Source organism: Talpa europaea (genome assembly GCF_964194135.1).
Source record: "Talpa europaea genome assembly, chromosome: 10".
NCBI classification, from domain to species: Eukaryota; Metazoa; Chordata; class Mammalia; order Eulipotyphla; family Talpidae; genus Talpa; species Talpa europaea.
In genome coordinates, this window is record NC_140077.1 from 64,720,883 (window position 1) to 64,737,549 (window position 16,667).

Genomic DNA, 16,667 nt, shown 5'->3' on the forward strand with positions numbered 1-16,667 from the left:
ACAGAAAGACTTTATCATGTACATCAGAATGTATTTATTTCCCGAGTTTAGAGCGTGAGCTCACCAGCAGGAGCCAGGGGAGCACGGGACATGAGATCATACAAAACTTCTCCCTTATTTCAAAAATTACATGAAACAAAAGATAAAGAAATGACAACGGTTTTTTTTGAATGATGGGCCAATGACTAATTTTATTTTTAATTTTCTTTACATTACAAATTTTCTCTATTTTTTTATGATCAGGAAAAGGCAGGGAAGATTTACTTTTTAATAAATATATAGTAATTTCTTTTTTCTAACCAAGTATAGGTTTAGAATAATCAGAAACAAGCTTTTAAAAGTTATGTTTCTTATTTTGTTTAGTAAGCCTCCACCTGAACCTGTCCCCCTCCACCCTCCGGTCTGCCTGCCCACCTGCAGATGTTGTCAATGGCGATGTCCCGCAGCTGTTCATACATGGAGGGCTGGCTTTTCTTGCCCGACATGACGCTCAGGGTTGACTCTGAATGCTCATTGGTTACACTTATTTTTATATCATTCCCAGCAACTAAATATAAAAATTCAAGTAAGTATCTGATTAAACCTGGCACTTTTATTTTTTTGTTGTTTTTTTTTTTAAATAATAAATTTTATTTTTATATTCCCCCATACAATTGCAAACGCCCCATTCTGACCCCAATCCCTCCCCTCCCGCCCCCCACCCCCCAAAAAGTGTCTCTGGTTCATAGTTTTTTGTTGATTTTGATTTTCACTTTCTTATGTTCATTTTCCTGGTCCATTATTTAAGTTTTCTAGATTCCTGCTATGAGTGAGACCATCCTAAACCTGGCACTTTTATTCCCCTGTCTGTAATTCAAAACCAGAATAATAAAGCTAATCATTTTTTGTTAATAAAAGCAATTACTCTAAAAAGATAACAATTTGGAAACAAAAGTGTCTTAGAAAGACATGAAACAAACATGTTCCTGTCAAAGAAAAAAGCTACAAGATATAAATAATAAACTAACAATTTTTTTAAGAAGTAGTTCAAAAGTTCTGGCAAGCACCTACATGCACCTAGGCCTGAGAAGTGAGGCACAGTCTTATTCCTCAAGGTTATCTAACTAATGTGCACAAAGCCAGGAAGAGTGGGGGCAAATGGAGAACAAGGGCCTTAGAACCAGGGCCTTGCTCCAGGGTCTGGAGAAAGTGTTTCAACTGTCCAGCCTAGTGCCTGAGTTTCTTCATCTGAAGGGAGAGGATAAAAACAGCTACCTTCAAAGGACTGTGGGCAGGCTGACCAATATGACATTAGAGACCTGAGCATACAGCAGGGCTAATTAATGACAGTTACAGGTCCCAGGTTTGCTCTGAGCCCATGACCACCTCTGTAGAACAGTAACAATGTTCTTGTGGGGCAGGTGATTAGATGAGATTGTGAACATAAAATTCTTGGCCCAGTGTTTAGGACATGCAGAATTCATACTTCAAACTACCCTGGAGACAGAAGTACAACAAAGAAAGAAGGACAGAAAGGGGCCTTTAGTAGCAAAGGAGAAGATAACAGAGGGATGGGGAAGAAGGAAAGATATGGGATCCAGAGGGTCCCTGATAAAAAGTGAAAGGAAGAATGAGCCCAAGTATAGAGCAGTTGTAATTTCTCAGTCTCAAAACTGTTGGGCTAACACAACATCTCCTGGTCCTTTTCTCGGCACCTCAAGAGTATACCAGAGGCTGGGGCTGTCACCTGTGTGGAACTGACTGTGACACTTGTAGAGCTTCACCAGCACCGGGGATGGGATGACCAGGAAGTCCCGCAGAGATGGTGTTACCGAGTGCACCACCACCGGGAACCTCTCACACAGGCGGCCCAGGCCCTGCAACACAGAGTTGACCTGTTACTCAGTTCAGGGACATATTCAAGCTTTCACATACCCAAGACCGACTGAAAATTTCGAAGGACACTTGGTCATGGTAAAAAGACAGGAAGGAGTTTGGTACCCAGGGAAAAATATATCATTAAAGGCAGTCTATTTCTTTTAGAAACAAAGTAGGGAAGAAAGGGTCAAAACATGATTTTTAAACAATGGCAGCTGTGGAGTCCCTGGGGTTTACAAGGTAAGTGTCTTGGCAGAGCAGAGTTGGCACTGCAGAGAGGAGGAGACATCCCCTCATGTGGCCCTGTGGCTCATGTCACAGTCCTTCACCTGCAGCACTGGAAATGGGTGGCAGAGATAGAGCAGCCTCTCCACAAAGGAGGACCCATCTGTACCTGGACCCAACTTACAAAAATCCCAGCATGCAATTAGCAAACCCCTCTCATTGGTGAACTGGGTCCACAGCAGGCTCTAGTTCAAGTTCTTATAGTCAACATTGTAGACCTGCTGCTGGTGTGTAGAGCATGGTCTAAATGATATGACAAGAGCAACCTGTTGATGGGATTGAAGTTTCTCTAATTTCAGGGAGACTGACCTGCAGACAACAGATAAGCAGTGGCAAGTGAGCAATGATGACTTTGCTGGATGTTTTGGATTGCAGTTTCTCAGACAGCTTGATGCAAAGATTTTCTGCACCTAATTTCAAATTTAGAGGAGAGTGAAAATGTCTAGCCAGACCCAATATTAACAAAATACTCATTCACCAACTAATGAAATAATATAACTAAAATCCAGAGACATATTTTTTCAGGGTTCATTAATACTTATACCAGGAAGTGTTCAGAGGCCGGTATCCTTAACTGAAACCTCATCTCTGCTCCTTTCTTACTACTGTGAAAACCCCTTCCTGTGTAACTGCTGTCCTCTGCTAGTTGAGACCCCTCATCCCCACAGTATTTTGAGTACAGCAATCACTCAAAGGTCTGCTGCATGCTTCCCATTCTAGGATTGAGCTCAGGCTATTCCACAACAAAACCTAATGAGGGCCTCCCTGGTGGCGCAAGGGGTTAAGCACCGCACTGTGAAGAAATCTGTGGCCTCTGCAGCAAGAATTCTATCCCCGGCTGGCCAGGGAGAAACCCACCTGGTGCAGCAGACCTTTCCTGTCTTGCCCACTGCTCCCCTCAGCAGTGTATTTCAGTCAATCTGCCTGTTCTGTTCCCTGCTCTGTCTCTGTGAATCCTCTCACCCCCTGCATCTCTGTCCTCTACCCCAGCTCTTGTATGCATAAATAAATAAATCTTTAAAAAAAAAAAAAAAAAACCTAATGAGCCAGAGGGAAATAGTGGAGAAAACACATGGCCTTGACCATCACCATCCTACCAGAACTGGTTTCCTCAACTGCAGGATTGAACACTAGAAGTCCAAGACACATCAGGAGCTGATGCTCACCCTGCTCATCTTTCACAGCCCACACCATGAGGTCTACACAGGCAGCATTCGCTTGGCAGCGCAGCTTCAGGGGGCTCAGCTCATTGTGGATCCGGTCAGCATCATGCAGAATCTTCTGCAGCTCTCCCTGGCTCATGTTGAACTGCTCCAGCACAAAATCATGGATCTCCTTCACAAAGGAGGTAGGAAGGTCTATAGGAAAGAGAGTGAGCATCACAGCTGGAAACAAAACTGCACCAAAATGCAGGTGTGATTGGGACTGTTTCTTCTCTAACAAAAGCTCAAGGAGAGCATGCCTGCTGCCAGCAACAATGGCTCCAAGAATACCAGCTGGGAAGAGCTTGGAAGGTTGTACACAGCTTTCCTTGCACCATCAATATATTAAGCCATCAATATACTAAAATGTCAATATATAAAATGTTTAAATTGGGATGTTTCATCACTGGAATTGGTCCAATTAGTAATAGATAATACTTTGGTGAGATATCTGTATTTTAAGATTACCAGTTTTTATATGAAAAAATGTTCAACATCTCTCATAATCAGGGAAATGCAAATCAAAACCAAAATGAGATACCATCTAACACCAGTGAGAATGGCACATAGTAAAAAAGCTAGCAACAACAAATGTTGGGGAGGATGTGGTAAAAAAAAAAAAAAAGTAACTCTCAGGCCTCCCCTGGTGGCACAGTGGTTGAGGGCTGGGCTGAGAAGTTGCCCACAGCCTCTACAGCATCGGTTCAATCCCCAGGCACCGGCTAGGGTCCCACATGGCGCGCAGACCTCTCCTGCTGAGCCCGCTGCTCCCCTCAGCAGTGTATTTCGTCGGTCTGCCTGTTCTCTTCCCCGCTCTGTCTCTGGTGAATTCTCTCACCCTCCCACACTTCTGACTGTACCCAGTGCTTGTATAAATAAATAAATCTTTAAAAAAAAAAAAAAGGCCTTTGCATGAGCGCAAAGAAGTGAAACAAATAAAATATAAGTAATGGGCCTCCCTGGTGGTGCAGTGGTTGAGCGCTGGGTTGCGAAGCTGCCCGCAGCCTCTGCAGCGCCGGTTCGATCCCCAGCTGCTCCCCAGCCCCGGAGGAGGGTCCCACATGGCGCGCAGACCTCTCCTGCCACCCGCTGCTCCCCTCAGCAGTGTGCTTCGGTCCTTCTGCCTGCTCTGCTCCCCACTCTGGCTTTGGTGAATTCTCTCACCCTCCCGTGCTTCTGACTGTACCCAGTGCTTGTATAAATAAATAAAAATAAATCTTAAAAAAAAAAAATACTAAGTAAAATGAGTAAAATTTAAAAAAAAAAAGGAACTCTCCTACACTGTAAGTAGGAGTGCAAACTGGTCCAACCACTATGGAGCAACAATATGACCCAAAAATTCCACTCCTAGGGATCTACCCAAAGGACACAAAAACATTAATTCAAAAGGGTACCTGCACCCTACGTTTACTGCAGCACTATTTACAATAGGTAAGATTTGGAAACAACCCAAATGCCCAAAAAATAGAGAACTGGATCAAGAAGATGTGGTATATATACACAATAAAATACTATTCAGCATCAAAAAAGATAAGCTAATGCCATTCGCAGCAACATGGATGGAGCCAGAAGGTATTATGCTCAGTGAAATAAGTCAGAAGGAAACAGAAAAATACTGGATGGTTTCACTTATAGGAGGAATAGAGGGGAACCAAGTAAGAGATCAGGGGTAAAATGGTAACAATAAAAAACAAAACAAAAATAAACAGGCAACTATAAATCAGAAACATTCTGCAGTGGAGGAGGAGGGAAAGGGATCAAAACAAGGGCGGGAAGAGCACAAGGGACTGTGGTGATGGTGCACAGTTGAATTGGTAGTGGAAATTATACAGGGACTACACCTGAGAAAAGAAAGCAAAATTGTACAAAAATGAACAATGATATAAAATATAAATAATTATATTTTTAAAAAGAATAATAAAAGCCATTCATAATCTTAAAACAAAAGGATTATCAGTTATTAGACAAAGGCAAAAACCGGTTGTAGCCCAAAGACGAGAATTCCCTGATTACAAAGCTAAATCTTTAGAGTACACAGTTTGTGGCTTTTAAAAGCTTTTTTCCTTCGGCTCAGGAAAACCCAGAACCACTGAGACAGACAATTACACTAACCAAGGAAGCTGACAAAAAGCAGCTCAAGTGAAAAGGATGGGTTCAGGGCTCCAGGAGGAGTCACCCACCTGAGTGAACCTACTCCTGCTGTAGCCCTGATCAGACTCAGCTTCCCAGGAGCCCTGAGAATCAAGTTAGGAAAATAGCAACCCAGAGTACAGTACACCTCCAAGACAAAACATTATATGGTCATAAAAACATATGTTTATGAATAATGTTAAGTTTCAGAGGTAGAAAACATGTTTTAAAGTGCACAAAAAAGACTGGAAGGAAATGCTCAACTTTGTGTGTGTGTGTGTGTGTGTGCACGTGCGTGAACATGCGTGCTACCCTATTGAGTTATCTCTGAGTTGTAAGATTATGAATGCCTCATTTTTCTACTTTTTTAAACTACAAAATGACTAAAGTAGAGACGTTAAAATTGTGTAACAACAAAACACAAAAACTAAAGAAATAATCACCAAGGAAATCATCTGGATGGCACTAATTACACAGGATCATTGATAGGTTATTTTTTCTTATTTTTCCCCCAAATTAACCACATTGCTCGTGTTTTTTATTTTTTTTTATTTTATATAATTCTTACATCTTTTTTCATCTTTGCACAATGTATGCATTTTCATTTTGGTTATATTCCCCATACAATTGCACCCCCCCCCTTATTTTGACTCTAGTTCTTCCTTTCCCCACCCCTTCCCGTAGTGTCTCTGGTTTATAGTTGCTTTTTGATTTTGATTTTTACTTTGTATTGATTAGTCTTTTTCATGGTCTTTTATTTAGGTTTTCTAAATTCCTGCTATGAGTGAGACCATCCGGTATTTTTTTTTTTTTCTTTCTGACTTATTTCGCTGAGCATGATCCCTTCTAACTCCATCTAGTTCGTGTTTTTTTAAGTGGTGCCAGCTGAAAGAATGCACAGACCTGGGATAGTGCCCTGGAATTCCATTTGACCCACTAACATGTATGCACATAGTCCTCACCTTTCATGTGATAGAGAGTATCACGCAGCATCTTGAACATGGCCACGTAGAGGGGGTCGCTGAATGTGGTGTAGAAGAGGTCAGCACTGGAGTTGGCCTGCAGGGGAGGAAGAGGCACATGACCATAGCACAGAAATGCCTCTAGATCTGCTGCTATATCTTTCATGCCAAGACCCACATTAGTCAATTACATTACAGAGAAGGTAGGAAGTGCCAGACTGCAACCTGGGAGCTTCAATCATGCTGCTCAGTCAAAAACCAACTGAAAGGTAACCACGCCCTGCACATCCACCTAATGTTCAAGACAGCTCACTGGGAGAAAATGAAGGGCAGGAAAGACATGGTCTGCAGCACAGGAAAATCCCTCCCCACTTCACAGCTGAGCTGAGGTACCAGGCACAAGATGCAGATACCAGATATCTGGGTCCTGCAAACAACTATGGCAGTCATCAGCCTGTCAAATGGCAAGCTCTCTGGATCTTAACACTCAAAGAAGGATCATCCCAAATGTTCCCTGAGATTTTGAGAAATCCCAGTAATCAACATTTAATGATTTTATAAATAATGCTATAGGCCTTGTTTCCTAACACGTTAAGGACAGAAGTTTCCTATGTATACACAAGCCAAGGTTTGTACATGCCTAGAAAGTGTGAGGGTTGTGTACTAAGCCATAAGCAGCAGCTCTAGAAATACCAAAGCAGCAAAAAGATAAAAGAGCACAAGCTTTAGAGTCAGAGGACCCAGGTCAGACTCTTACTCCCACAGTTATTGAGTGACATGGGCACATCGGATAGTCCCCCTGGGCCCTTCTCCTTTATTGTGAAATGGAGACACTGACTTGCTCAGGGGCAGTGTAAAGTAATGCATTTAAAAGAGCCCAGCACACAGCAAGCTCTCAGCACTCAGATGTGCTGTAATTCTCAGGACTGGGGAAGTTAAGATGAAAACTCATTGACAAACCCTTTCCCCTGCAGCCCCTGAACAAACTCTTCTGCTTTTTCCATAGAGATGTTCAAACCAGGCTATTCTCACTGTGGTGCCTTCAGAAAAGACATACCTCTATCACACTGGCTACAACTGCATCCAAGGATTTGAGAACAGGCTCCTCAACGATCTTCTTCACCTAGAAGGGAAAATGTAACTTCATGAGGCACCTGACAAACACAGTGAGAGAATAACAGCTCCTTCTACTAAAGAATAAATCATGTTGGCAGATAAAACCAGGTGGCAAAAAATGTGATGGAAATAACAGGTCAACAACATATTCACTATGGCTACATATAGTACTGTACACACAAAAATGCCCTTAATTATGTCATCCCTGGGAACTGTTTTTCTTACTGAAAGATCGGCATGATATAAAACAGAAAAAGCACCAACTCCCTCAAATGATAATTTCCATTTCCAGGATGTAAAAGTGTTCAGACTCCAAGCATCACTGACATTCACCCAACCTCCTTCTCAGATGTCAAGGACACATTCATAGTCAAGTCCTCAGGCACTGAGAACTCCTGGCTCCACCGTCCTCCCAGGTCTGGTACACCAGGTCTTCCAAAGCTGCCCAAGCACTCAAATTGCCAAGTGGGACTTATTCCAGGGACACAAGGAAGGTTTAATATCTGAAAATCAGTTAATATAATCCAACACATCAACAACAAAAAAATAAAAACCATGTGATCATATCAATAGGTGCTGAGAAAGTATTCGACAACATTCAACATCCATTTATGATAAAGGCCCTCAAAGTTCTCAGGATAGAAGGATCATACCTTAACACAATAAAGGCCATATGATTAAACCATAGCCAATATCATTCTCAATGGGGAAAAGCTGAAAGCCTTTCCCTTAATATCTGGAACAAGACAAGGATGTCCACTCTCACCACTGTTTTTCAAAATAATACTGGAAGGCCTAGCCAGAGCAATAAGACAAGAAAAAGACTTACAAGGAATTCAAATAGGGAGAGAAGAAGTCAAACTATCACTATTTGCAGATGATATGATAATATACATAGAGAACCCCAAAAACTCCACAGAAAAACTAATCAAAATAATCAACCAGTTTAGTAAAGTAGTGTGAGGGGGGAAAGATGCCCTGAAAAAAACTCCACAAATAGATTTTATGGACTCCACCCCCACTCCAGACCAAAGATATCCAAGACACCAAGAACTACAAATCCCATAATGTCATCATCACCAAAGAGAGGATTGCTGGGGTCTGAGGGTTGAGTTAAGCAGCCAGGATTGGTATAAAACCAGACATGTGGGCCATGGGTTTTTCACTAGCTCTCAGCGTGCTACTGGGATTCCAGCTCAGCAGAACTGGTGGAAGACATTCACGAATTTTCTCACTCTCTTTCTCACTGAGTTATTCATTTCTTCATTTCCACTTCTTTTGTAAATAAACCCTTTATTGGGCCTCTCTGGTGGCGCAAGGGGTTAAGACGCAACTATGAAGGTGTCCACAGCCTCTGAAGCACAAGTTTGATCCCGGCCAGCCAGGGAGCAACCCACATGGCATAGCAGACCTCTCCTGACTCGCCCGCTGCTCCCCTCAGCAGTGTATTTCAGTCAATCTGCCTGTTCTGTTCTCCACTCTGTCGCTGGTGAATCCTCTCACACCGCCCCCCCACACACACACACCTCTGGCGTGTACCCCAGCTCTTGTATGCATAAATAAATAGATCTTTTAAAAAATATTCAAAAATGGTTTTTTAAAAAAAATAAACCCTTTATTAACCTTTTTGTGTGTGCCTGCAGTTGAGTTTTATTACAAGTCCCCTTTAAGAGCACAGGTGAGGACCCACAGTCAGGCGACCCATTTCATATCAGGGTTGCCCAGTAATAGCTGCAGGATACAAAATCAACACACAAAAATCAGTAGCTTTCCTATATGCAAAGAATCAATCTGAAGAAATAAAAGAAACCAACCTTTTTATAATTGAAACAAAAAATAATTCTTGGGAATATAATAACAAAAGAGGTGAAGAACCTATACAAAGAAAACTATAAAATGGGGCCTCCCCTGGTGGCGCAGGTGGTTAAGCACAGCACTGTGAAGCAGTCTGCAGCCTCTGCAGCACCGGTTCAATCCCAGCCGGCCAGCAAGGGTCCCGCATGGCGCAGCAGACCTCTCCTGTCTCGCCCGCTGTTCCCCTCAGCAATGTATTCCGTCAGTCTGCCTGTTCTGTTCCCTGCTCTGTCTCTGGTGAATCCTCTCACCCTCCCGCGCATCTGGTATTTCGTCAGTCTGCCTGTTCTGTTCCCCGCTCTGCCTCTGGTGAATCCTCTCACCCTCCTGTGCATCTGGTCCGTACCCTGTTCTTGTATAAATAAATAAATAAATCTTCAACCAAAAAAAAAAAAAAGAAAAGAAAGCTATAAAACACTGTTAAAAGAAATACAAGACACAAAGAAATGGAAAGACATCCCCCGCTCATGGATTGGAAGAATTCACATTATCAAAATGGCCATCCTACCAAAAGTAATTCACAGATTCAATGCTCTTCCAATAAAAATTCCAATGGCATTCTTCAAAGAAATAGAACAAATATTAATGAAATTCAGATGAAGATACATAAACCCTCGAATAGCCAAAGCTCTCCTGACTAAAAAGGAGAATGGCGGAATCACAATGCAGACTTCAAACTATACTACAAAATCATAATAGTTAAAATTGCATGATACTGGAACAAAAACAGAAACAGACCCATGGAATCGGATAGAAAAACCAGAAATAAACCCACAGGTTTATGGACAACTAATCTTCGACAAAGGAGCAAAGAATATGCAATGGAACAAAAGAAAGTTTGTTCAATAAATAGTGCTGGGGAAACAAACTGGACTGCTACATGCAGAAGAATGAAGCTAGTGGGCCTCCCCGGTGGCGCAGCGGTTGAGCGCTGGGTTGCGAAGCTGCCCGCGGCCTCGGAGGCGCCGGTTCGATCCCCAGCTGCTCCCCGGCCACCGGAGGAGGGTCCCACATGGCGCGCAGACCTCTCCTGCCGCCCGCTGCTCCCCTCAGCAGTGTACTTCGGTCCTTCTGCCTGCTCTGCTCCCCGCTCTGGCTCTGGTGAATTCTCTCACCCTCCCGTGCTTCTGACTGTACCCAGTGCATGTATAAACAAAACAAACAAATAAATAAAAAAAATAAAACATGCCTCTATTTAAAAAAAAAAAAAAAAGAATGAAGCTAGATTACTACCTCACACAATGCACAAAAACCAACTCAAAATGGATCAAAGAATTAGACATAAGACATGAAGCCATAAAATATATAGAAGAAAATAAAGGCAAACCACTACATGATATACATCTCAGTAACACCTTAAAGACACATCACCTAAAGCTAAGAAAGTGAAGGAAAAATAAACAGCTGGGACTACATCAAATTAAAGAGCTTCTGTACAGCAAAAGAGACATTAACCAAAACAAATAGACACCCCACTTATTGGGAAAAAATTTTTGCACACAACACTAATGATAAAGGACTGATCACAAAGATTTACAAAGAACTCACACAACTCAACAAAAACAAAATAAACAATCCAGTCAAAAAATGGGCAGAAGAATTTAAAAGACACTTCTCTAAAGAGGAAATGCAAATGGCCAACAGGCATATGAAAAAATGTTCAACATCCCTCACAATCAGGGAAAAGCAAGTCAAAACCACAATGAGATACCTACCACCCTGCACCAGTCACGAATAGCACATATTAAAAAAAAACTAGCAACTACAAATGCTGGCAAGGTATGTGATGAAAAATGAACTCTCTGCACTGCTGGTGGGAGTGCAAACTGATCCAACCACTATGGAAAGCTGTGTGGAAGTTCCCCAGACTACTGAAAATGGAGCTACCATATGGCCCAGCAAGTCCTCTCCTAGAATCTACCCCAAAGACACAAAAACATTAATTCAAAAGCATTTCTATGTTTATTGCAGCATTATTTGAAACAAGTAAGATTTGGAATCAGCCCAAATGCCCCAAAATAGATGACTGGATCAAGAAGATGTGAGATGTGGTATATGAGCCTCCCCTGGTGACACAGGCGGTTGAGCACCGCACTGTGAAGCTGTCCACAGCCTCTGCAGCGCCAGTTCAATCCCAGTCGGCCAGCAAGGGTCCCAAATGGCGCTGCAGACCTCTCCTGTCATGCTCACTGCTCCCCTCAGCAGTGTATTTCATCAGTCTGCCCATTCTGTTCTCCGCTCTGTCTCTGGTGAATCCTCTCACCCTCTTGCGCATCTGGCCTGTACCCAGGTTCTTGAATAAATAAAATCTTTAAAAAAAAAAAAAAAAAGAGGGAAAATAAAAAAGATGTGGTATATATACACAATGGAATTCAGCATCAAAAAAGATAAACTATGGCGAGGCAGACCTCTCCTGTCTCGCCCACTGTCCCCTCAGCAGTGTACTTCGTCAGTCTGCCTGTTATGTTCCCCGCTCTGTCTCCAGTGAATCCTCTCACTCTCCTGCTCATCTGGCCTGTACCCCGGTTCTTGTATAAAAATAAATAAATCTTAAAAAAAAAAAAAAAAAAACCTGCCTAAGTATTAAAAAAAAAAAAAAAAAGATAAACTAATGCCATTCACAGCAACATGGATGGAGCTAGAAGAGATAATGCATAGTGAAATAAGTCAGAAGAAAAAGGAAAAATACCAGATTGTTTCACTTATAGGATGACTTATAGGAAAAAATAACAACAACAACAAAACAAAACAAATATAAACAGAGAACTATAAGTAAGAGACATTCTGCAGGAGAGGGGGAGGGAAAGGGATCAAAATGAGGTTGGGAAGAGCACAAGGGACTATGGTGATAGTGCATAGGTGAATTGGTGGTGGAAATTCTATGGGGACAACACCTGAGAAAAGAAAGCAAACATTGTAAGAAAAATAATTAATTAATTTTAAAAATTAAATAAAATTTCCAAAAGAGAAATTATTTCCCCAGCATTTGGTACAGTACCACATGACCTGTCAGCTGCAGAAGCACCCACTAAAACTGCCTGTCCCCCCATGTATACTACTATTTTCAAGATATACAAAAATGATAACTGCATAGAAAACCTACCTTAAAAAGTTAAGACAAGGTATCTACCCAAAGGACACAAAAACATTAATTCAAAAGAATACCTGCACCCCTATGTTCATTACAACACCATTTACAATAGGTAGGCTATGGAAACAACCCAAATGTGGATCAAGAAGATGTGGTACATATACACAATGGAATATTACTCAGCAATCAAAAAAGATAAACTCCTGTCATTTGCAGCAACATGGATGGAGCTGGAAGGGATCATGCTCAGTGAAATAAGCCAGAAAGAAAAAGAAAAATACTGGATGATTTCACTTACAGGAGAAATGTAGAGGATCCAAATAAGGGATCAGGAAAAAAAAGTTATTATAATAAAGTGAAAATCAAAATCAACAAGCAATAATAAACCAGAGATATTCTGCAGCAGGGAAGAAGGGGGTAGAATCAAAATGGGTAGGAAGAGCACACGGGACTATGGTGATGGTACATGGGTGAATTGGTGGAGGGAATTTCATGGGGACTCTCGCCAAGATGAGAAAGCACATATTGTACAAATATGAAGAATGGTGTAAAAAATATATAAAATCAAACAAAAAAGTTAAGACAGACTGGAAAAAATAATTCCCCCCCCCCAAAAGGGATCTGAAACAGTCAGTCTTCAATTAGGATTTCTGACATTACATGAGCCATGGGTCACCCAGGCCCTTTCTCTGGGACACTAACACTAAGAAACACATTAGGGGTTATTTTCTTTTTCTTTTTTTCAAATTTTATTTATTTATGCATACAAGAGCTGGGGTGTAGGCCAGAGGTGTGAGGGGGTGAGAGGATTCAGCAGAGAGAGAGTAGGGAGCAGAACAGCCAGATCAACTGAAATACACTGCTGAGGGGAGCAGCAGGTGAGATAGGAGAGGTCTACTGCGCCATGTAGGTCACCTCCCTGGCCAGGAATCGAACTCATGCTGCAGTAGCTGCGGATTACTTCATAGAGCGACGCTTAATCCCTTGCGCCACCAGGGAGGCCCCCATTTTCCTTTTTTTTAATTTTTTTTAGTATTTTTTTACATCATTTTTAATTTTTGCACAATGTATGAATTTTCATCTTGGTTACATTCCCCATACAATTCCCACCGCCTCCCCTTATTTTGACCCTAATCCCTCCTCCCTCCTCACCCCCCCACCACTATAGCGTGTCTCTAGTTTATAGTTGCTTGTTGATTTTGATTTTTACTTTATTATAATTAGTCTTTTTCCTGGTCCCTTATTTTTCTAAATTCCTGCTATGAGTGAGACCATGCGGTATTTTTCTTTTTGACAGCAATTTCAAAAGCAAACTTTACTATTAAATAATTCATTATGGCTCTATCCACACTACTTATCATCTATGTTTTATTGTCTTCTTATATCTTCAGCTTAAAGCCATTCTCTTTGATTTCTAGTCACACTCCACTCAGAAGAAAGGTGACGCTCTCTTTAGCACATCCTTCACATTTTCAGAGGTATACTTCTCTTTCCCTCACATACTTTCCAGAAAGTTCAATCTTTTGAGCCTATGCCTGATGATATCATCTTCATCACTCTACACTTGAATCTGACTTGAAACATCCAAGCTCAGTCATAACAACTCAGGACCCCTGGACCAAAGACCTGTCCATTTAAGGAATGAGACCAATATCTTCTCTGATGTCACCTCAAAGATCATTCAAAGGTACCCAAATAAGGAAAAATGAAGTTCTGTATTAATCCAAATACAACAGCCCCCGAGAGAGAGTCCAGATGCACAGTCTTAGGGTGAGGTTCCTTCAGCTGAGTTCTGGGCATGCCCTGGTCCTGGCATGCAAAACCTTGCTATATTTGATATTGGTTTCCTAACCTCTAAAATGGGCATGCATGGTTGCCTCTCCTGCAGGGTTGCTACAAGGATTTGATGAGAAAGAATTACAAATGACTCCATGAATGTTACTCTTAGTCTCTCTTTAACCTGAAAATTTATGACTACCAAGCTGTACTTTGGGATACTGAAAAACACCTAGCCTTTCTTTTAAAAAATAAAAGCTTGCACCATTAGCAATTTTACTGGCTGATAAACACATAAATTAGGCACATTGCTCTACTTACCAAGTTTAAGAGTTCCCGAAGCATTTCTAGTGGAATACTGAATTCCTTATAGGTGATGCCATTGAAAAGAGGAGAAACTGAAAAGCTGGAGCTGATGGTGGAGAAGTAGTAATCAGGTTCCAGGGCACTCCCATCAGGCAAGTAAGACACTGACGGGGGGACAAAAAAACAGAGAGATATTCAGCATAATGCACAACATGGATACATCAAGTTAATTCCTTCAATAACCAACAAAGGCATATATTTTGCTTTTGTTTATACTTCAATCCCTTTTTGTCTTTTAATTAAGACATAAAGGCTGGATTGCAAATCCATGGGGAGTGACACCACTCACTTGGGTGTTTCAGGTTAAAAGCTCAGATATAATCATGTCCTAATATTTTCAAGCCAGACAATATAACATGCAGGAAAGAAAATTTTAGAAAAGGTGTGATTACATTTTAAATATTGAGAGAGGGGAAAATTTGAGGGTCAGAGGACCCAAAACATATTTTACCACCAAAATTAGAATGAAAATATGTACTATTACAAGTTTCAAAGTCAGAACAAAAGTAAAGTCAGTCACCTAATACTCATTAATTAGTATGAACCCAAAAGCACATAACTGTTTGAAAATCACATTTTTTCAAAATTATGACAGGCTATAAATGGAAAATAAGTTTGTATTATTTTTACAGTAGTGACAAACAATATAAATCTACAAAGAACCAAGTAATAAATTTTATGACTTTCTCAAGCATGAGAGGGCAGAAAAAGCAGAGTTGAATTTACTCTGATTGTGTGAAAGCTTGGTGTACAGTTCTTCAATGCTGGTGACACACTGCTAACCCCTCTAAGAGTGGATGAGTCCTGAGAGAGCAAATCAGCAATTTATAACCAATCGTCTCCATGATAATGCTGAGAGAACTTGAGACACTGGAGGTCAACAAAATACATGATCATGAGGAAGGAAACAGAGGAGGAGGGAAGAGACCAAAGACAGAGGGGAAGGAGATAAGAAAGGGTGTAGGGCTGTGAGGGTGTGGGGGGTTGTGTGTGTATAGATATACATATGTATAATGAAGTTTATTCCATCATTAAAAAAGGAAATCCTGAGGCCTCCCTTTTGGTGCAAGGGGATAAGTCTCAGACTATGAAGCCATCCGTAGCCACTGCAGCATGAGTTCAATCCCCGGCCAGGAACATGACCCACATGTAGCAGCAGATCTATCCTGCCTCTCCTGCTACTCCCATCAGCAGTGCATTTCAGTCAATCTGCCTGTTCTACTCCCCAGTCTGTCTCTGGTGAATCCTCTCACCCCCACCACCACCTCTAGCCTGCAGCCCAGTTCTTATATGCATAAATAAATAAATCTTTAAAAAAAAAAGGGAGGGCCTCCCTGGTGGCACAAGGGGTTAAGCATAGCACTGTGAAGCTACCCGCAGCCTTTGCAGAATGACTTCGATCCCCAGCTGGCTACCCACATGGTGCAGGAGACCTCTCCTGTCTCCCCTGCTGCTCCCCTCAGCAGTGTATTTCAGTAGATCTGTCTGTTCTGCTCCCCACTCTATCTCTGGTGAATCCACTCACCTCCAGCACCTCTGGCCTGTACCCAGTTCTTGTACACATAAATAAATAAGCCTTAAAAAAAAAAAAAAAAAAAAAAGGAAATCCTGCCATTTGTAACAACATGGATGAACCTGGAGGGCATTACATCATTTTTCATTTTTGTACAATGTATGCATTTTCATCTTGGTTATAGTCCCCATAAAATTCCCACCACCCTTGTTTTGATTCTACTCCCTTCTCCCCCTCTGTAGTGTGTCCCTGGTTTATAGTTGCCTGTTGATTTTGATTTAGTCTTTTTCCTGATCCCTTACTTAGGTTTTCAAAATTCCTGCTATTTGTAAAAAAAATTCTTACAGCACTATGTAAGAGAGACTGAAAAGAAAGGCAGTCTGAGTGAGACAAAGGCATGGAAGCACAAGAAGGTGCTGAAATTTCCTGTCTGTCTCCAGGACCATGAGGTGCACTTGAAAGAGTCAGAAAGTTATCTGTCTAATGCACACTTGCAGGAGAGGCTGGCTGAGGGT

At 41.5% G+C, this 16,667-nt stretch overlaps 1 protein-coding gene across 3 annotated transcripts in view; it reads right to left on the bottom strand.

Moving 5' to 3' along the window:
• Positions 1-16,667, bottom strand: part of PI4KA (phosphatidylinositol 4-kinase alpha) — a gene marked incomplete at its 5' end in the record, with an annotated part of 146,792 nt that overhangs the window by 79,107 nt on the left and 51,018 nt on the right. For 2 of the 3 annotated variants that reach the window (XM_084245811.1, XM_084245813.1), the window contains 7 exons: positions 415-547; positions 1,727-1,856; positions 2,452-2,552; positions 3,309-3,500; positions 6,437-6,533; positions 7,494-7,559; positions 14,595-14,743. In XM_084245811.1, the coding sequence (XP_084101937.1) occupies positions 415-547; positions 1,727-1,856; positions 2,452-2,552; positions 3,309-3,500; positions 6,437-6,533; positions 7,494-7,559; positions 14,595-14,743 (868 nt within the window). The remainder of the gene's footprint in view (positions 1-414; positions 548-1,726; positions 1,857-2,451; positions 2,553-3,308; positions 3,501-6,436; positions 6,534-7,493; positions 7,560-14,594; positions 14,744-16,667) is intronic. The other variant, XM_084245812.1, reaches the window with a different exon arrangement.